We start from the raw sequence: 22075 nt of genomic DNA, 5'->3' as shown, positions 1-22075 counted from the left end.
TGCAACTGGGATTTTATCAGCACAAGTCTCCCACCATCCGTAACCGACTGTATATTTGGTTTACTGCTTGCTACTCTGATTCAGGCATGTGAATTTATGAAAGATACCCCAATGCTGGATAAGAAAACTAGTTACTTACCTGTAACTACAGGTTCGAGGGATATGAGCTACAGATTACACACTGTGCATAAATGGCCACCTAGTGTTGGGCACGGATGTTTGCAGTTTGTTTTGTTGTAGAAAAGTCTTTGGAAGTCACGGGATAGGTGACTCCTCCTTTGGATGATACTGCGCAAGGGCATCGGCTCCATCCCCAGATAGTTTTTTTCTGCCACCGGGCTCGTATGTGTTTCCAGCGCTCTGTGTGGAACTGATTTCCTTTGGTGTGCAATCCTGCCCAACTTACAAAAATCAGTTTTGAACGCTTTCCCAGTTGTTGCTACTCTTCAACACCGAAGATTTCGATTCCGGTCATCGTCGACGGCCTTCGGGCCTAACTAGGCCTCGACTCCAGCTCATGGAAAGGACGCCATTTAAAAAGTGTCCTCAATGTGGGTCGAAGTTTCCCCACACCCACCTTCATGAAGTGTGTAATCTTTGCCTCTCCCCGGAGCACGTAGCCAGAGGCTGTTCCGCTTCTGCCTCTTTCCGCTCCCAAAAGACTATCCGGGACCGAAGAGCTAGGAGAACAATGGCTCGATCTTCAGCTCCGATTCCGGACGACATCATTGAAGAAGGCGTCGACGTCCCAGAACAACACGACATCGACAGCAACTGCGAGGCAGAAGATTCAGACGTCGAGGACATCACTCCAGCACAGCGGGTCGTAAGTAAGACCGTCGACCCCGACCCTTCCTCGACACATCCAAAGAAGGCCCCGGTCGCACCCTCGCCCTTGGGCTCGGGTGCACACCGACACACTGCTTCTACTGCCCCACCTTCGGGCCCGGCTAAGAAGCTAACTAAGCCTTCAGCGACTCGGGCTCGAGTCGGCCTTCCCACGGTGCCGGCACACACCTACCGGCACTGAAAAAGACATCACTGACCCAGTCGACTTCCAAACCACCGGCGCCAAAGCCTACCGCTACTCCTTCGGCACCGAAACCCAGGTCGGAACCAAGCAAACCTGCTTCGGATTCAAAAAGACCACCAGAACCGAAAAAACCATCGGATCCCAAAAATATACCAGAGCCGAAAAAATCATCGGAGCTGAAAAAATCTTCGGAGCTGAAAAAGACTCCTGCTTCTCCGGTTAAGGACATTGCCAAAAAAACAAAAGAGACCGCTTCGGTGCCGAAGCTTCCCTCCACACCAAAAGATCGACCTCCTTCAGAGGACTTATTTCATCCAGACTCTACACAAAAGACTCTAGCTAAAGACCCAATCACTGGGCAGCTAACTTTAGCTTAAAAAAAGCTACCACTGGATACACCAGCGCCAGCTCCTCATTCAAAGAAAAAGGACATGGCTTCCTCGCCTTTAAGACTTCCTTCCCCTCCTCCTCCACATATACCATCACCACCTGCTCCCCGACCACAACATTCCCCTGCATCCTCTTCTCATACCAGAGGATGACAATAGGGATGATTGCTCTGATGATATAGGGGCTAACATCGATGATCCATCTATTCCTCCAGGTTCACCTGACCCGTTGGATGATAACACCCCAGACGTCCCAATTGTCCCTCAAGATGACGTATCCCCCTTAAGGCCTTCCCCACCAGAAGACACTATGGGTTTTATCCAGTTGATACACGGAGCCGTGCAATATCATGGAGTAAATATGCACACAGACCCTGTAGATGAAGACTTTCTAATGGATTCCTTTGATAATGCACAAAGGTCCTCATCCATTTTACCAATGCTTGAAGGAGTGATTAAGCATGCCCCTGAAGTCTTCAAAGACCCAGTCAGAACTCTGGTCATTAACCATCGAATAGAGAAAACGTATAAAGCTGCCCCTTCAGACCCAGCTTATATTAAAGGTCCAGTACCACTAGACTCACTTGTAGTTTCCAACGCACGCAAGAGAGCAAACCACATAAAGAGTCTAAGCTACTTGACGCATCAAGGAAAAGAACTGCGTCTCAAGCAGCAAACATGTGGTGTATTGTCAATACACAAGCATTATTGGCCAGATATGACAGGGCACATTATGACGAATTAGAATCACTAAAGCGACACCTCCCTGATAAATACAAAGGTAGAGCAAATTAAATTATTCAAGAAGGGAAAAATATTACAAACACCTCTATTCGGTGTGCACTTGATGCAGCGGACACCGCCTCCAGGGCAGTTAACACCAGCGTTTTATTGCGTAGACATGCCTGGCTACGCATATCAGGGTTCAAATCTGAAGTCCAAAGTGCTATAATTAACCCTTCGATGAGCAACACTTATTCGGACCCAATGTAGATGTATCACTTGAAAAAATTAAAAAGGATACAGATGCAGCCAAATGTATGGGAGGCCTGCAGTCGCAGGCTCCCAGACGTTCATTTCGCCGCTCATCTTATCGAGGCGCCACCAGGGGGTACTCCTCAGACACACCTTCTACCTCATACAAAGCCCCTACACATTCCACATATAGTAAGGGCTACCAAAGGGGAGGTTACAGGGGTAACAATTACAAAGGCAGAGGTAAAAACAACTCCCGCTCTGCCTCTACCCCTGCCCAATGACTCCTCTTCCCTTCCCCCGTCCCATTCCACTCCTGTCGGGGGAAGACTACAATAATACCTACCAGCCTGGGAAAATATCACATCAGACAGGTGGGTGCTTCAAATAATTCAATCAGGTTACTGTCTAGAGCTAACATCCACCCCACCAAACATACCACCCAAGCAGTGTCCACTGTCACAAGAACATTTAACCAGTGCTTAATTTGAGCAGGTGCTTCAGGTGCTCAGCACCTGCACTTCTTTCACAGGGCCAGGGCTACAATTTCTTAACCTGCAGGTGGTGGTCTCAAAAATAATTGTTCAAATTCAAAATAGAAAGAATAACATACATTGCATGGTGACTGGCTGGTAAATGTTCATGGGCAGCCGGCATATGCCTGTCCAGGCAGGCATGATTGTGTATCACCACGTTCGTGATGATGCAATCACGCTGATCACAAATCCAAGAAGTAATCGACAAACTATGGTTTGCATTCTATTCCCCTAGTCTGCTGCACCCTGCCACTGCCTGAGCCTAAACCTCCCATTGGATAATTGTAGCTGGGGGCTGGCACATGACGGAGTTGAGGCAAGGAAGCTGCAAGAGCACATTTGGAACTTGGGAGTGAAGGCTCTTGAGGAAGAATAAATGAAAGTAAGTGTGGACTTTCCACTTGTTGCGTAGCCAGAGTAGCATATCCGGCAGCCCTGCATTGCTGCTATCCTCAATGTGCTCGCTGTGGCTCAACACAACTTTTGTACGCCATGGCGTCACCTGTAGAATCTGTGTGCTGCACCCCAGCATGGCAATTGCTGAGCGTGAGTGAGTCCAGTAGGCACCACAGCCATACTTACCGGCATTGGCAGAATTACTGCTGGGGACAATGCCTGTACTGTAGCAGGCAGGGTCACAGCAAGCTGAGCAGTGGATGTCGATGCATTTGCCATCCCTGGACCTACTAATTACAGGCAGCACTAGCATTGACCGGACCTGCTGTGCTCAAGCAGCCGCCTGTTCCGCAATAAACCCAGTCATACACTGATTAATATATGCAAAAAAGCATTTTCATTTTGTGTACATTTTGTTTTTGCACTCGGTGTAGGTAAGAAAGTAAAACACGTCATCTTCCGCTTCTTTAGGAATGATAACAGGAAAACGCAGAGTTCAAAATAGCAGGGACATGTACAGGCTGACGACAGGGGTCACAGGCAGCAGCAGTGTTAGAGATGAGAGACAGCAAGAGTAAAGAGGAGAAGAAACGACAAGAGAGTGTGGGAAAACAGCCACTTTGGTTAACCTTTTCAACCGCTGCTTTGGCGTTAGTCGCCCCTCGACCACTCGACGATTATCAAACAAAAGAGGCAGGCGCTGGAAATTGGAAAGCAGGAAACAGAGTTTAATTCGCTCCGGAGCAGAACACGTCAGATCAGACCAACAGGGGTATCTTCTCGAGGTGCTCTAACAACATCTCTGAGGCCTGGCCTCTTATACACAGGTTTATGACTTTATTGCATACAACACATTCTTGGCAATGCTTTGATGTACGGGAAGACATCCCCGGAATCCCCGCTTCAGGCCTGTTCCCACACATATCTACAGTAGGGGTTCCCACCCCAATCTCAGCATGATGGCTATCGCGCAGCTGGACATTCCGCTGGTAACGGGAATATGGGTGATCAGTCGGATCTTGTGGTGTGAAGACATTGATTAATCTCGGCCCCCTTTGAGGAGAGGCGAGTTTCTACTGTAGGGGGCAATAAACTGCATCTGCAGGGCTATGTGATGGCCTGGGATCAGCTCGGACAATCGGGCACAGGGGAAGGGGATTATCAAAGGGTCCGTTTGCGTGAATGAGATGAAAGGGTATGTGGGTTCCGCACGGGATGTGGCTCCTGGGCTGGGTCGCGCTGAGGCTGTGTTTATGGCTTCAATAGGTGCTTGGGGGTTGCCAGCGCGCGGGGGATGATCGCAAGGCCAGGGAGACGTGCAGGCGATCGGCAATGTTGCGAGAGTGGCCAAGGTTTCAAAATGGCTGCCGCTTCCGCGCTCGCAAAGGCCAGAAATGGGACAAGATGGCGCTGGTAATGTTCACTTCGCAATCTAATATTTAACAGTGCACCCTTTGAACATACTCCGACATCTTGCTAATTTATGTCAATGTTCATTATGTGATGAATCTCATTCTCGTACAAAATTTTCATGTGTTCAAACTTATTGGCCACACTCTTAGGGCACAACGAATTAGAAAATATAGAGCACAAGGGTGGTATGCATTGTATCCCCAGGCAACACCCACATAAAACAAGGATTGGCACCAATGCGAATATCAATAATTTCCAGCCCCAGTCTTTCAAAGTGGACCAAAACCAGCTTCTGAGTGTCCAGCCGTCCTGTTCCTGGTGGATTTCTGTAGATAGTCTGTGGAGGTGTTCTATTGCCTTGTAGACAGAAGGTGAATAGTCAGGGACAAATGTACAACAGCTGGCACCGATGATGCGGCATGCTCCTCCGCGGTCCGCCAGTACTACGTCGAGCACAAGGCGGTTCTGCAATGCCACGAGGCGGACCGCCTGCAGCTCAGCTGTGTTGGTAGCAAGGATGCCGGTTGTGACGTTCAATGCTGTTTCGACTGCTTGGGTCAAATGTCGGATGGCTCGACTGTTTGACATCGGACCCCAGAAAGGAATGAGTCCCTTCGCAGCATCAAGGAACTTCGAAGAGGTGGAATCTGCTTGTTGTATGTCCAATGAGCGCTTCTGCCTGTGGTACGCTGCCGGTGCCACATGGGTGGGGGGGGGGGGACAAAGGAGATGTAGCAAGTGCCTCCCCAGCCTTTAGGGAGCCAGGTGTAGGCTTTGGTGCCGCAGACAAGGTACATGTTGGGAGATGCTACAAATGAAGGGGGGTCAGCAGTGTTCAAAGTTCTCTTGATAGGACAGGAGCTGTAGCCCACGATTTTGGTCCCATGGCCCTCGATGCAGACAAGGCCAGAGACATTCACCACAGATAGGGCCACAGTCAGAGTTGCAGCAGTCCGTTTGCGCAGATCTGAAAAGATGGGTCTGGCTGGGTTGTTGAAAACCTGCATCTCGAGCCGTTCTTTCTCCGGAATGTTCAGTTGAAGGGTTGCATTTGAAGTCTGTGGGCAAAAGGGAGTGGAGGCTTTTCCGGTTTTGCCCAGCCAGAACCCATCGTAGAAGTGTGAAATGGTTTCGCCAGAAGTTGCATTGTCCTTATAACTCTCTTGTAAGAGCATCAGCCAGGCAAGGCTCGACCCATGAACGGAGAAAGGGGAAGGGATGAAGGGGATAGAATGTTCAGTTGCATGCGGCAGCAGCCCACAGATCCAGCAATTGGTGGCATTGGCAGCGAGGTTGTGCTGATGTAGCAATTGCACAAAGGAATTGTTCCAGAACTCCTTGCGTCTTTCTCGGAGTTGGGGTGGAAGTGAAATGAGATAGTGTTCTCTTTTGGTGGTGGGCTGCACAGTAGGTATCCAAGTCTCGTGGGCCGGTACATTTTCTTCCACGACCCAGAAGGCGGCCATGAGAAGGAGGCAGAAGAGAAAAGAGATGAAGAGGGCAAGCGTCTTTGTTTGGTGCAGTTTGTCAGCCTTTGGATTTCTGTAGTTGATCTTCGGACGTCCGGTTGCTTCCATCACCTTCATGTCGAGGGCTTCCATCACCTTCAGGAAGGACCGGTAGCGGGCAGAACCACACACTTTGTCGGCGTCTCTCCCGATAGCCTTTGTAGTGTTAGCTACCGTTCTGAGACTGTTGACTCAGTTAGTGGCCTGCTTTGCCGGAACCTCCCCCTTTCGTCGCAAGTTGTACCCTTCCCTGGATGGCACAGTGGGATCGGGAGACGCAGTCAGTTCAAGTGTCTCTGGGTCAGGCTAGCAACTCAGGGCTGGTCTGTCTTTCTTCAGGAGCTCTTCTTGGGTGTCCACGTCTTCGCTCGCTGTTAGGGTTGGTGAGACTCGTCGGCAATGATGTGCATGCAGCCAATTCTTCTTGACTTCCACCCGGAGTGCTGTTCGAGTGGTGATCAGGACCTGCCAGGGGCCGGTCCACCTGGGTTCCAGACTCTTCGTCCTCTGGACGTTCCGGATTAGTACGAAGTCACCGGGTTGGATGTCGTGTCCGGGGCCCCTGGATGTGTCCGGAATGGCTTGCTGCACCTGTTGGTGGATAACAGTTAGTGTTTTTGTTAAATTATGCAGATAATCAGACATTAGGATGTCGGGGACTTCATGGATGGACGTTGGCTTCGGCGCGGCCCATATGTTCATAGGTCGGCCGAAGACAACTTCATAGGGGGTTAAGTGGTGCTTGGTAGGGGTGGAGCGCATAGATAGCAATGCCAGTGGGAGAGCGTCTGGCCATTTCAGTCCTGTGGTGGCAACTATTTTGGCTAGTTTGAGTTTCAGTGTGGCGTTATGTCGTTCCACTAGGCCTGCAGATTGGGGGTGGAAGACCGCGTGGAACTTTTGTTTTACACCCAACCCTTTCAGTATGAGTTGGATAACTTCGGCTACGAAGTGGGGGCCGTTGTCGCTCCACAAAATTCGACTAAGGCCGTAGCGGGGGTAGAACTCGTTCAACAACACCTTAGCAGTGGTGATGGCGGTGTTGTCTCGAGTGGGGTAGGCCTCCACCCATTTGCTGAACGCACACACAATAACCAGTACGTATTTTAGACCATGGCACCTTTCTAGCTGAATGTAGTCCATTTGGAGGACTTCGAAGGGGTGGTCGGGGACTCCAAACCCTCCCCGGGGTACTACAGTCCCTTTCCCCGGGTTGTGTTGCAGGCATATCAGGCATTGTTGTACCAGGCGTTTTGCTGTGTCAGCTATCTTGTCATTGTGCCAAACTTTAGAAACAAGTTCAGTCATGGGGGCAGATCCTATGTGTGCAGGGGAGTGTGCCATGGTCAGTATGGGAGTCAGAAAGGAATTGGGTAACAACCATTTGTCAGTGTCTTTTGTTCGCCAGCATCCTTCATCGTCTTTTAGTCCCACCCGTGCCCATTCAGTCAGTTCCTGTGGTGTGCTAGTCGTTTGAATGTCTTTTATGGTCTCTCTAGCGTCTTTCCATTTCTCTCCTTGAGACCGGGTTACGTACATGCGGGTAGTCGTCCTATTCTCAGCTGTAGTTCGTGCAGTGATGTCGGCCAGTGCATTCCCTTGTCCTACAATGTCAGTGACTTTCTTGTGTGCCTGGCATTGGATTACCGCCAGTTGTTTGGGGAGGAGGACTGCTTCGGTCAGGGCAGAGACTAGGTCTCCGTGTAGAATCGGTGTGCCATGCGAGGTCAGGAATCCCCTCTCCTTCCAAAGGAGCCCAAAGTGATGAACCACCCTGAAAGCATACTGGCTGTCCGTGTATATGTTAGCGGTCGTCCCTTCTGCTATGATGCATGCTCGTGTAAGGGCAATCAGTTCTGCTGCTTGTGCGGACCGCTGTGTGATGCGGGCTGTCTCGGCAATAGTTCGGGCCGTGGTAACAGCATATGCAGCGGAAGTGGTACCGTCAGGGAGTTTAATGCATGAACCATCCACCCACAGTTCGCCGTCAGGTTCTGGGAAAGCAGTGTCTCGGAGGTCTACTCTGCTTCTGGTCTGTTCGTCAGTGAGGGTCACACAGTCATGGAGGGGAGCGACATTGGGGTCATTCTCGGCTAGGGGTAGCAAGGTCGCTGGATTCAGAGTGGTGCATCTTTTCTGAGTTATGTGGGGTGCCAACAAAGTCAATTCGTACTCAGTCAGTGGTCCGCTAGTCAGATGTTGGGTTTTGGTCTGGTTCAGGAGGGTGTCAACGGAATGGGGCACCAGTACGGTGAGTGAATTAGAGAGCACAATCCCTTCACTCTGTCGGATAGAGACCGCAGCGGCAGCTATGGCTCGAAGGCAGGCAAAGCTCTGGCTACAGGGTCAAGAGTGGCAGAGAAGTAGGCACAAGGGCGCTGTTTGGAGCCAATGGATTGTGTCAGGACAGATAAAGCACATCCCTCCCTTTCGTGAATATAAAGGGAAAAAGGCTTGGAATAGTCTGGGGTTCCTAGGACGGGAGCTGAACAGAGGGCATCTCGTAATTCTTTGAAGGAAGATTGGCATTCGGGAGTCCAAGGGAGCGGGAAGGGGACATCTCTGGCTAGGAGGGAAAGTAATGGCTTAACAATGTGGCCATTCTTTGCAAGGAAATTAAGGAGCTGGATGGTGGCTGTCACTGCAAGGGGAGTGTTGTCGGCTGCTAGGAGGATGTCATCCACGTATTGGATTAACACCACTCCATCCGGCAACTGGACTGCGTCTAGCTGTCTCTTGAGGGCCTGGCTATAGATGCTGGGACTTTCGGTGTAGCCTTGGGGTGCTCGACAAAATCTATATGAGCGGGATTTTAGGGTAAATCCGAAAAGGTAGCGGCTGTCAGGGTGGATAGGGATAGAGAAGAAGGCATTTTTGAGATCAATGACAGTGAAAGTGGTGGCGGTGGACAGGATCAGGGTCAGAATGGTGGTGATGTCGGAGACCACGGGGTATTGTGGCACGACGACCTTGTTAACCTCTCGTAGGTCGATGATGAAGCGGTATGCTTTCTCATCTCCCTCTCCTTGCTTTTTGATGATCGGTAAGATAGGGCTGTTACAGACGTTGCTGACCACTTCCTCCACCACTCCTGCATCTACTAAGGATTGAATAATCTCTACTAGTGCCTTCTCGCCTTCGGGAGATATCCTATATTGTGGGAGTGTTGGGAGCGTTGCGTCCTGTCGTACAGTGATGTGCACAGGGTCAATCATCATTTGTCCTACGTCTGAGTCGGTCTTTGCCCATAAGTATAGGGGCAAGGTGTCAAGCAATGATATGTCGGCGTCAGTCACAGAGAGCATGTGTCGTGTGGGACAAAGTCTGGGCTGGTCGGGATTGTCGTACAAAAGGACTCGGACTCCGTCCGGTGAGCATCTAATTGTGGCTCGGAAATGCTTCAATAAATCAAGACCCATAATGGCATCGGGGGGTGTTGGAGGAGAGCAGGAATGTCGTGTCAGTAGCGTGGTTTTCCAAAGCAAAAGGGATTGGTGTGGACAAGGGATTAGTGGAGGGCGTTCCATCGAAACCTATCGATGTTACATGTGAGCCAGGCAAGGGTGCCCTTGGAATCAGTCGTTTAGATAAAGCACTACATGTTGCTCCTGTGTCTACCAAAAATGGAGACTTCGTGCCTAGGACCTTAGCGGTGACATAAGGGCCTTGCTGGTCAACATAGAGCTCGACTGGATCCCTCCTTTGCCTTTGGCCGTCCTATGCGAAGTCATACGTGTTGTCGTGATCAGACTGTTGGCACTGGTTCTGTCGGGGACGGTCAAATGTGTTCGTTTTACCGGGCCTTTCGTTGCTATGGTCATTCGTGTACCCTCGCCCACGTCCTCTATTTCTGGGTTCGTTCATGGAGTCCCCCGTCCCCTTATTCCTGTTCATTTCTAACAGAATTGGGCACTGGAATTTCCAATGTCCGATCCCTTTACAAAACGCACACTGGTTCTCGGTCAAATCCCTACGTCCAGCGTAGGGTGTGGGTGCGTTATCTCTAGGAGGTGGGTTTCTAGGGGTATTCGATTGGTAGTTTCCTTTATAGGGTTCCCTTCTTATCATCACTCCCTGCAACTGCGCAATCATAACTCTTTATTTTAGGTCTTTCTTATTCTTTTCTGATGCCCTATCATTTTCATTCTTTTGGTGCTCATAGTACTGGGCCATCTGAAGGATAGCCGCGGGTTTGGAGGCCGCCCAACTACTCTCGCTAGTCTGCAGTTTCTGTGAGACTTCCTGTAGCAGACCTTTAACGTAATTTTGGACGAATAGGTGATGTCCGGTCGCAGTGGTCATGTCCTGACCACTATAGTCAGAAAACACCGTTTCGAATCCAGAAAAGTATTCGGAGACATCTTCTTGGGGTTTCTGACGGCAAGCCGTTACAATCGACCAGTCTACCTTTTTCTCAGGGATCAGTGTCTTTAGCTTCTGGACGATTTTGTCTGGGAGTTCTAAAATAGCTTTTAAGGGTTTCTGTCCAGGATCTCGTTGTCTATCTATGTCATCAAGTTGTTTCCAGGTATGTCCGAACAGCTGAAGGTGGTCGACTTTCCGGATTTGCTTCCACACATCAGCTGGTAGACATAACCCGAAGAACAAGTAGATGTCTGCTAAGGTCATGATTCTGGAACCTAGGGCCGTACCTAGTTCTGTATAAAAGGCTGTGGGGTTCTTTCGCAAGTCCGGCAAAGTCTTTCGGAATGTCAGGATGTCCTGACGATCCCAGGGTTGGTATACCCAGTTATAAACTACCCTTCCCTTTGCGTCCTGATGGTTAATGTCGTCATGAGTTCCTTGACCTCGTGGGGGGAACCAGTAGGGAGCGGCCTCCTTAATCGGCATCATGGTATCAACTTTTTCTTTTGGGGGTTCGGTCGCTACAGGGGTCGTGTTTTTAGCTATCGGTGCTTGTTCAGTGAGGTGGCGGAAGACTTCCAGCGTACGCGAGAAGAGTTCCGTCACGTCACACTCGCTCTCATCTCCTACATCCACCTTTCGGTACAAGTTTGCAAGGCGTTCAGGCCTCTTATCCTGGTATCTCTCCTCATAGGCGGTAAGGGTATGGTAGCAAAAACGTACAATAAAGTGTCCCCTATGGCTGCTAGTATACGTGTTGCATATATCTGAAATATATTCCTCTGTTTCTTTCCGTTCTATTAACGTTCTCACAATTTTGTCAATACCCGCTCGTTCATGGCTGTTCAAGCGGCTTGCTCTTGTAATCTCCTTTCCTACAGTTTCAGGCTGGTTTGGAGCGTCAGTTGATGCGGCGTTTAGTACGAGAGGCTCGGTCGGCGCGGAGGCCGTGGGTACCGAGGCCCTGGCACTACCTTCACTGTGGGTTGGGGGCTGTGGGTGCTGAGCTATGGGATGGGAGGGGGCATATGGCGGAGGCATATAGATGATTGGGGGACCTAGGAGTAAATCATTGTTCGCCTTTTGCTTCGATGGTAGCTCAGGGTGGAGTACAGAGGGTGTTCTAACAAGGCATTGGCCCGATGTATCGGATTCTCGCTCTTTCTTTATTCTCTCTCTCTCCTTAATCTCTTCTTCTAGTTTTTGACCAGCCAGGTGGGCTGCTTTTCGCATTTCTTTTTCTATCTTGGCTTCTTCTCTCTTTTTACGCTGCATTGCTTCTTTTCGCCACATGTGTGTGTTGGACTTGTAAAGCGCACAGCTGCCCGTAAGGGTCCCGGCGCTTGCTTAGGGAACCCGTCCTGGTATTCCCCTGTGAGAAACCCGGGCAGGGTGTCCACAAGGTGAAAGCCAGGCATCCCGCCGCGAGGGGCCGTAGTGGAGATTAAGCAAGCTATTGCCCAGAGTCGCAGAGTGTGACCCCGTGAGTTGAGTAGGCACCAGAGCGAGAATTGTCGAGTCCGTGGAATTTTTGAGCCCGAGACCCGCCAAAGCAGGGAATCGAACCCTGGTCCACGGTCGATCTCAGCTTCCGGGTCTGCCGCCTCTAACCACTGAGCCACGCTTCTCCATGCCGAGGCTATCGAGCATGGTTGGCGTGGTTTTCTGTTTAAGAAGGGCTATTTCTAGTGCTTCTATTTTATTTATATCAAAAGATCCCATCAGTGGCCACTGACTTTCTCGATCTTTCTTGGTATTTTTATGCCATAGCTTGCTGTAGGCTACGGCGACTAATCCATACTTCGTGAACATGTCCTTATTAGGGGTTCCCTCCAGTGGAGCTGGATGATCTACCTCTAATAAACGGTCCGGGCTAAACCAACTACGAATCAGTGGGGAGAAGATAGGCATGACGTATTTCGAATAAAAAGTATATCCGAATGAGGTCGCACACTGCTCGTCCCATCAGCGTGTGACCCCGGAGCATGATGGTCGATGTAGTCGGTATCAGCGGTAGAAGCGCACCCGCTGATACCTTCTACATCGACCATCATGCTCCGGGGTCACGCACTGATGGGACGAACAGTGTGCGACCTCATTTGTAATTACTATTTATACAGCCTCCCTTGAGCCGGTGGAGGTGACTACCTCGAGATTCCGCACCTGTGCGCCATAAGAGGTATCTGGACCTACTAATATTTTCTGCAGCCCACGCAGCAACCCCGTGCACACGCCTAATCCCTGCTGACGAGCGTTAATGAACGCGAAACACGTGTCCAGGGATGGCAAGCACACCAGTGAATACCCTCAAGATTCAAGACTCGGATAGAAGCGCACCCGCTGATACCGACTACATCGACCATCATGCTCCGGGGTCACACGCTGATGGGACGAGCAGTGTGCGACCTCATTTGTAACTACTATTTATACAGGCTCCTTTGAGCCGGTGGAGGTGACGACCTCGAGATTCCACACCTGCGCGCCATAAGAGGTATCTGGACCTTCAAATATTTTCGGCAGCCCACGCAGCAACCCCGTGCACACGCCTAATCCCTGCTGACGAGCGTTAATGAACGCGAAACACGTGTCCAGGGATGGCAAGCACACTAGTGAATACCCTCAAGATTCAAGACTCAGGTAGAAACGCACCCGCTGATACCTACTACATCGACCATCATGCTCCGGGGTCACACGTTGATGGGACGAGCAGTGTGCGACCTCATTTGTAATTACGAATAAAAAGTATTTCAGACAATGGTGGACAAAGGTCCGCACTACCTATCCTTCACTATCCACAAAGGGAGAGAGAATATGCCAATTCTTCGCCTGTTTGTAGACAGAGAATGCCTCAAGAAGAACCAATGTCGCTTAACAACCAAGGTTAAGTGATTCAATCAATTTTAACTAGTATTTTCAACAATCAATCAAACAAACAAAGAGAGTCGTGCTGCACGACCTTACCCGGACCGTATGGACAGTTTCTCATCTTCCACTTCCAGTGCCCGATCGTCCTCTATTCTTCGTCATTGCCCCGGCGCTCCTGAGGGTTCCCAGTCAGGACCGTAGATCACTCGAGAGAGGTCTGCTCGGAACCAGTGAAGTTCGGATGATCGGCCGCCAGAAATGAAAAGAAATGTAATATGATGTACTCTATATTCCTACCAACTGTAACCACTACTTACTCCACCTGTTCTGGAGAAAAGGGAGATATGCCTGCTGACTATTGTTTTGTTATCTTTTGTATTCTTGTTATTTCAAATAAAAATAAAAACAATTATTATTCAATGGGATTTTCTTTCTCCTTGTGTAATTTTGTTATTAAAACTCCACGTTTTTTGTGGTCACTCTTTGGAGATTTCTCTGCCCCACAGGAGACTGCAGCTTTTGCGTACAATGGCTTCTATTCAATAAAGTGGAGAAAGAATAACATAATCCTCGCCTCCGGTCCGGACATAGAATCTTGGGTTCGGAGTAGCATTCTTGCTGTAAAGCTCTTTTGTGCCTCGTTATTGGTAGTAAGCGTTATATAAATGCAATTACATGTGCTAATCGTACACAAATTCTTTGTGTAAAAGCGATCATTATAATAACAAACACCTCAATGTTATTAAATATTGTTTGGATGAATAAAATATATACCCCAAACAATGTTCTTATAGTTAGTTTAAAACTCATATTTGCCTTGTGCCATCATACTGTTGTTCGGTTTTATCCAAGCTGTGCAAAACTATCATATTTCTAGCTTGATATTTGCATGCCTGGTTCGTCCATGCTGTTTATAAATTGAATGTCTACTTAGGCCTAATCTTGCAATGCTTAAATCTGCCTGTTGTAGTCAGGTATGGTTAGTAATATGAAAGCAATGCGTAAATCAGAAAACGTTCTGTGGCAAGGTAATATTAGTATGCATAGGCCATGGGCTACTTTGACTTGACAACAAAGTCTGAAGGCCTTAGCTCAGAATTGGTTCTTCTACATCTGAGCAGTGATGAATGAATGAACTCCGTGATGCAGTGCACAGCTCAATGGTGGTGAGGAGCAAGCCACATGTGAAGTGTCTCATGACCCAGCCCTTTAAAAGCAAATCATTCCTGCTTGGCCTGAGAAACCATATACACTGAAGAATAAAGCTTGCCTTATCCACTAAATATCACAATGAAGAATGTATTCTGTATTATGCCTGTATTATTTGAGTGGATATCGCCTTAGCCCGTTGGGCTAAGTAGCGCTATATAAATTTGGATTCATTCATCTACGCCAGTGGCCTGGATGCAATGCTGTTTTTTCATGCTGTAATCAGCTAGCATTCTTTAGATCATGATTAGTCAATGAAGTGAGCTAAAGATAAAAAAGTGTTACCCTCAGTATTCACAATATGAAGAACCTTTTTTGTTGTTTTTTTTGTGCTCCAGGTATCCACTGAAAATGTGGAAAAGCCACAAACAGATGAATCCGATGCCTCCCAGAACAAAGGTAAGCTGTTTTTGTATTTAATGTGTACAATCAAGTCACATTATTAATTAGCAATGTTAGTTTGGTTCCCCCTGGACGGTGGATGTTCCTCCTGCCATTGGATTAATCTAGTTAGTATTTTACTAGAGACCTTAATATTGTTTATATAGAAAGGGTTATGTTTCCTATGAAAGCCCATTGACCTGATTAGGGTTTTTTTGTGGTACAAAAAGAGATGGTCACAATGGAAAATAGTCACAATCCATCAACAACTAACACATGGTCTATGAAAAAAGAATATGACAACACCAAATAGCTCATACAGTAAATGATTGTGATTTCATAAATATCACAGGAATTGTCAATAGATCAAGGGCTCAAAAAGGTAAACTGTATATTACATTTAGTATTTAATAAAACTAGGTGCAAACAACGTGAAGTGATGAGTGCGCATTTGGGATAAGTGCAGGTGGTGTGCAAAGGGAAGGTGGTGCATGTATGTACATCAACATTCAGTGGTGACAACCTATCCTGCCAGGTATCTGGCAAACACAAAAATGCGAAATCATGAACGAAAGATGCAGTTATTAATTCACTGTCATCCAGGTTTGATATAAAAGAAAGGAAAAAGTCGACGTTTCGACCCCTAAGGGGACCAGCAGATTGAGTGTCTTGGAGGTGGGGTCTTCATCAGGACCAAGAGGGGGGGAGAAGGGCACCTAGGGATAATGTATGTGATTAGTAAGGTGTGTCTTACAAGGAGTACATCCAACCAACTGGTTAATTAGGGTATTAATTACCGGTGACAGCTAGAACTTTTCGGGCTGAAATGTGGTGATGTGGGCCTACGTGCTCCTACAGGGGGGAGAGAAAAGGAGACATACAGAATCTGCTATGGTCAGTGTTCACACTAGTGGATTGGAGGAGTACAACATGGGGCAAGAGTGGTCTGACACTTACTCACGGTTTGTACAACTGTCTGTGTACTGTGTGCCAAGGCTCACAGTAGCCTATGGTAGCGGATGTATCCGTAAAGAAGGAGCAAGGTTCAAACGTAACCTGTAGCTGCAAAAAAAGGGGGGAGGGGAGAGAAGTTCCCTGTCAGTGAAACCCAAACATGTGGGTAGAAGGAAGCGATCTGGAGGTCTCTATATGCTGATGGCAGCGCGTGTGCATGCCAGGGCTGGGAGTCAATTTCCAGGTAGTATGACAAATAAAACTATAGGGCGCGCCAAGTGATCAAGAATAGCGTGTCAAGGTACAAATTACTGTGATTAAGAACGTAAGGGAAACTCGAACGCGAGTTTCTGTGCCGCATGTTGTGTCAGGAGACATCAGGACTGAGACATGGCGAGGTCTTAGTGCGTTGGAATACACGAATGCGGAATCAGAGAGCCAAGCGGTGAAGGAGTACCAAGACATTAATCTGAATTAATGCGGAGCACGTTAAGTTAAAAACTTAGGGCCAGGAAGGTTTAATTAGCTCTGAGGGCTGACCTCCGCAGGGGCCGGAGACAACAACAAAGCGCATGTTCGGTGTTGTATAGAAACGCTTAATAGACTATGAAAAAGACACCGCGTGTGTCCGAGGGACAATGCAGAGCGCGTGAGAGGCAGGATGGGAGCAGGGAAGCGAAGCACACACACCTCTGGGCAGCGTTGAGACTTCTGATAGCTAACACCGATTGGTGGCAAGGAAACAGTGGAAATATCAGTCAATAGCAGGTTGTGAGGAAGGATATAACTAAACAATAAGGGTAACCGGCCCATTGCCAAGATGTAAATGTGAATACAATTACATAAAGGTAATCGCAAATGAACAGAAATGTCCATACATCATAAAACAACTGGAAGGCAACGTGTCCCTGCCAGTCAGAGCGAATCAGTACAACACCTTTCACAATACACAGTAGATGTGACTGTCCAACATGGTTGGCACACATTCTAACATTAGAGCAGTTACTGAAGTATGTGTTGATCCCGCACAGTGGCACTGTTTAAGACTGATGGGGAAAACATACTGTCCTGTAACATACTGTCCTGTAACATGGTTGGCGTACTGTGAGCCTTTGGCACACAGTACACGGACAGTTGTACAAACAGTGAGTAAGTGTCAGACCACTCTTGCCCCATGTTGTACTCCTCCAATCCACTAGTGTAAACACTGACCATAGCGGATTCTGTATGTCTCCTTTTCTCTCCCCCCGTAGGAGCCTCGTAGGCCCACATCACCACATTTCAGCCCGAAGATTTCTTGCGGTCACCGGTAATTAATACCCTTATTGACCAGTTGGTTGGATGTACTCCTTGTAAGACACACCTGACTAATCACACACCATTACCCCTAGGTGCCCTTCTCCCCCCTGTTGGTCCTGATGAAGACCCCACCTCCAAGACACTCAATCTGCTGGCCCCCTTTGGAGTTGAATTGTCAACTTTTTCCTTTCTTTAATATCAAACCTAGATGACAGTGAAATAATAACTGCATCTTTCGTTTATGATTTCGCATTTTTGTGTTTGCCAGAAACCTGGTAGGATAGGTTGTCACCATTGAATGTTGATGTATATACATGCACCACCTTCCTTTTGCACACCACCTTCACTTATCCTTACTGTGCACTCGTCACTTCACGTTGTATGCACCTGGTTTTATTAAATGCTAAATGTAATATACAATTTACCCTTTGAGCCATTGATCTATTGACAATCCCTGTGATATTTATTAAATCACAATCATTTATTGTATGAGCTATTTGGTGTTGTCCTATTCTTATTTTATAGACCATGTGTTGGTTGTTGATGGATTGTGAATACTTCCCACTGTGACTATCCCTTTTTGTACCACTATTTACCAGAGTCCAGTGGTCTATCTGGTTACCCCATTGATACATAACTCTCTACGTTTTTTTTTGTGGCCTGAAACATGTCTACCTTGTAACAAGATCGAATTATTCCCTGACATGTGTTAACACTATTCACAAAAATAAACGTAATAGTCTATGTGTAGGTAGTTTTATTCATCCTCTTCTCCCGAATATGGTACCCAGGGATCCCAAGACGTTCCATATGATTAGGGTAGTAGCCCACAGTGCTATATAACTTGACCCATTTGAGGAGAAGCTTAATGATTAAGCGTACATTTTTAATATATATGAAGGAAACGAGAAGCCAGGCGTCTTATCCTGCTATGCTATCAGTATCTGGAACACCATTCTAGTCCAGAGTTGTCCGTCTCTATCCCTTCCCTGCTTTTGCACTTTCTCTGTCTATTTATGGCACTGATTTTGTGTATCAGGATTTTCCAGTAAGGTGCGTTTAACGATGAGCTAATGGTCATGTCCTTGTCGGGTTTTCTGGGTGACATTTAAAGGCCATACAAAGACTTAGCCAATGCAGAGAGCAGGCTTAATCAGATCCACCACAGATTGGAGTATGTAGGTGGAAATTGGGCTGAGTAGTAATTGAAGGTCTGAAGCACAGCAAAGTGGCTTACTAAAAAACAGGCTTCAACTGCAGTGCTGAACCAATACAACAAAGCGGGCCACAAAGAGAATTTAGGATGGGTCACAATCAGAGCTTCAAAAAACCACAGATAAACTGGCAGACGAAGCACATGTGGATTTGGAATCCTTAGGTAGGATCCTTGAAATGGACATTGTACATATGTTTTTGTTGTGTAACCAACTGCACATCCATGTAGCAATCATACAGTATTTGTGGTATGCACGTTTTACAAGCGGAGATATCAATTCCATTCGGTATCCGGGATCACAGTACATATGGAAGACTGAAATCCATCCTTGCCATACGGTGCAATAAACACTCGGTAGCTTCTCCTCGGATGGAGCGGAGGAACCTAGTAGTGCCACAATGACCAAGGTTGAAAAATCAATGAGTTGTTTACGGTTTTAAATGCTAAAATGGCATTTGTGGTCTATTGTGGGAATTGTATTGTTTAGTATTGCTTTGAGAGCTTTTTTATAATAGTTGGATATTTTATAAAATGGGAATTTGTCTTGTATCTGGAAATTAATAACTATTGGCTTTAGGCTACTCAGTGCCTGTAGAAATATGTCCACCATGCAAAGAGTTTTAGCCCAAAACGTCAGTTTAGTTTTAAACATACAAGAAATATTAGAAATAATCTTTCCATTATGAATATTTTATCAATGTGCAGTGCCCACCATCACTTGTTGCATTAGTAGTGCTCTTGTAAAGTGGTTTTAAATACAAATATGTATCTTGCATATCTTCGTCGCTACTTTATTATAATGAAAACATGAGTGTTAGAAATTATATCGATCACTGAAGTTCGTTAGGTATTTTATAATTTACAACAAAGGAGTTTGACCTCCTTATTAGGGACATTTTAACATTTTCTTCTTTTAATTGTGAGACCAGGATTTTACAAAGCTATTATATGTGGTGATAGAAGAGAACAGTATAGCAGTGATAAATATGCTGATGGGGCAGTGTTGATTACCCACGGGATATTTGTGATTGTGTTTGTGACTGAATCGTGTAAGAAAAGTCATACCCCTGGCGATGTTATGTGGCCCTGTGCATTCAGTATATCTGATTCTACCTTTGGCTTCAGTTAGGTCACGGAATCCCTTCCAATCAGTATCGGGGGTGTTCCCAAGACCTGGAAGGGAAGTTTTCTGTCATACTTTGTGAATACATCTGGTTTTTATGTCATAGTAGGAAATTGGACAGGCTATACCGTAAAGTGTGACTGAGTAAATCAAAACACTTTTGATCAGCGCCATGTTCTATAAAGGAGTTATTAGATCCTAACTGGATGCAGTGTGACTTTATATTTATAAGTCTTTGTTGTTAATTTTAACTTTTTCTTTACAGGCAAGCAGGTGATGCAGTACATGGGCAATACGATCTTTTCATTATTTGGTGATCTACCATCTGCTGAAGGGGCCATGGTGGAAAAAGATTCTGAAGATCTCCTAAAAGTATTACAGGAGGATGATGGTGCCACACAGCCAATCATGTTGAACTCTGACACGTCCCTGCAAGCACCGCCTCCAAACCTCAGTGAGCAAGTGAACCTGCTGGAGGCCTATGAGATTCCACTGCTTGCGGAAGACATTAATGGGGAATATAAAGAACCTCCTCTGTTTATCCTGAGTCCTGTAAATACTTTGATTGACGAAGCCACAGAAGCAGTCCTTGACTGAAAGTGTTAAACTGATAATGGAGACTGGGAGAACTAAAATGTGCATCAGCCTGGGCAATTCATTGATTGCCATAGCAAACAAAATTTTTTGTTGAAATAATTGCATTGTATGCAAACAATTTACTGTATAAGGAAAGTGTCCTACTCTATTGAATGTAGAATATCTCTGCAGTCCACAAAGAACTTTTGTAGGTAACTCACTTGTTTGGGGTTAATTTTGCTGATATCTGTCAGCAGGTTGTAAGCTGGCGTGTTATTACTCTGTTTTGTGATGGTGCTGCAAGGACTGCATCCATTATGAACTGGCTGGTGACAGTTATAGATTTGGAAAGATGTTTTGTACGCGGATATGCCTACACCAAAAAAGTATAAATGAATTAATTTTCAACAAGTGTTTTGACCTTTTTACATGTTAAGTATTTGTTTTTTATACAAAGCAAATTATACTGTTGCTTGAATTAGAGTAGCTCACGCCCTTCTTGCTGCTTCTTAGGATACCGAGAAGACATCCGACTTTCTTCTCCACACCTATTTGTGCACACAAATGTGGGTATAATAAAATGAGAGGTCAGTCCTGTTAGTCGAATTTACTAAATATATCGTGCCATTTTACTTCGCACGCATACCTGTATCAAAAGTCTTAGTTACTGCTAAAATGTATTCAGGTCAGTAATTCTTTAAAAACATTTTGAAAGATGGGGGGGGAAAAACACTTATTTTAGTCAGCTAAATTTTGATTGGATGTTTGCTAGTATTTTGCCAAGTGAAACCATTTTGGAACACCAAAATCTCAAGTAAAGTAGCGTTTTAAAAATCCGATCCTGAAATGTTCGTCATAAGTACCTGCTAAAGGACAACAGAGATTTCTAGGTTTTTTTCAAAATAGTTTTTATGACATTTTAATTGAAGTAATTGTATGAAAGTCAACATCCACTTAGACTAAGGTAAGCTCTCACTGCGGTCATCCATTCATGCTTATGTTGAATATTCATGAGATCTACCCACCATTGAAATATCATTGTTATATCTTTTCTTATTCACATCATGATAGTTATATTTTATTTAGGAGACACGTGTAGAATAGTTTGGATGATATAGGAACTAAGATAATGGTGTAAGAGCTCACAGAGAATCCCACATCTATTGTCAATTATAGCAGTTCCAGAAATGAGGGTACCTCCCTCTTTCTTAAGGAGGAAGTTTTGGTTTCTTCTGCTCCAGCCTGTGAGTGGCGTTGTTTACTCTGGTCTCAACATCTTCTACCTAGTGCTACTGCAAGTGTAAACCTGTAAGTTGATAATTGGCCTTCAGGAGTAAGAGTCTGTAAGTGGTGGTGGCGGGCCAGTCTTCCAGGAGTCCCTTTACTGTTAAAGCATACAATCACCACTAGGTTTTCCTTGGGTCTTGGGTGTCCCTCTAGAAAACATGGATGGTCTTAAGATATGTGGCTTTACCAGTCTACGTCTTTTCTTTAGTGTTTTCTGTCTATAGTTGGTGCCCTTTAAGACTATTTCACAGGACTCCTTTAGGTTCTTCTCCAAGTGGCTCTAACACCATGTAACCGTTTTAAGTTGTTGAAGATAGTGATGCCCAGAGTGCCTTATTTTACATATGGTGTCAGATATGAGTTCTTAAATGTGTTCTGGACTGGACTGGTATGAATGTTCTCCTATATAATAGTGCCTGTGTGGAGAAGGTGTTGGCCTATTTAAAGTGGTGGACAGTACTGGAGATGTGGTAATCCGTGGAATCAGGTGTGAAGGTGACTGTGGAAGAGGTGTAAGAGAATCTGGGTAATCTCGGACAGATGCCTCTTC

At 46.4% G+C, this 22075-nt stretch overlaps 1 protein-coding gene across 3 annotated transcripts in view; it reads left to right on the top strand.

Moving 5' to 3' along the window:
- Positions 1–20643, top strand: part of LOC144752191 (heat shock factor protein 3-like) — a 199200-nt gene extending 178557 nt beyond the window's left edge. For all 3 annotated transcript variants that reach the window (XM_078640135.1, XM_078640136.1, XM_078640137.1), the window contains 2 exons: positions 15028–15088; positions 19928–20643. In XM_078640135.1, the coding sequence (XP_078496261.1) occupies positions 15028–15088; positions 19928–20259 (393 nt within the window). In that variant the 3' untranslated portion in view covers positions 20260–20643. The remainder of the gene's footprint in view (positions 1–15027; positions 15089–19927) is intronic.
- The last annotated feature ends 1432 nt before the right edge of the window (positions 20644–22075 follow it).

Source organism: Lissotriton helveticus, chromosome 4_2 (assembly GCF_964261635.1).
Source record: "Lissotriton helveticus chromosome 4_2, aLisHel1.1, whole genome shotgun sequence".
Classification (NCBI taxonomy): Eukaryota; Metazoa; Chordata; class Amphibia; order Caudata; family Salamandridae; genus Lissotriton; species Lissotriton helveticus.
Note: the sequence above shows the minus strand (reverse complement) of the source record. Positions and strands in the feature narration are given on the sequence as shown.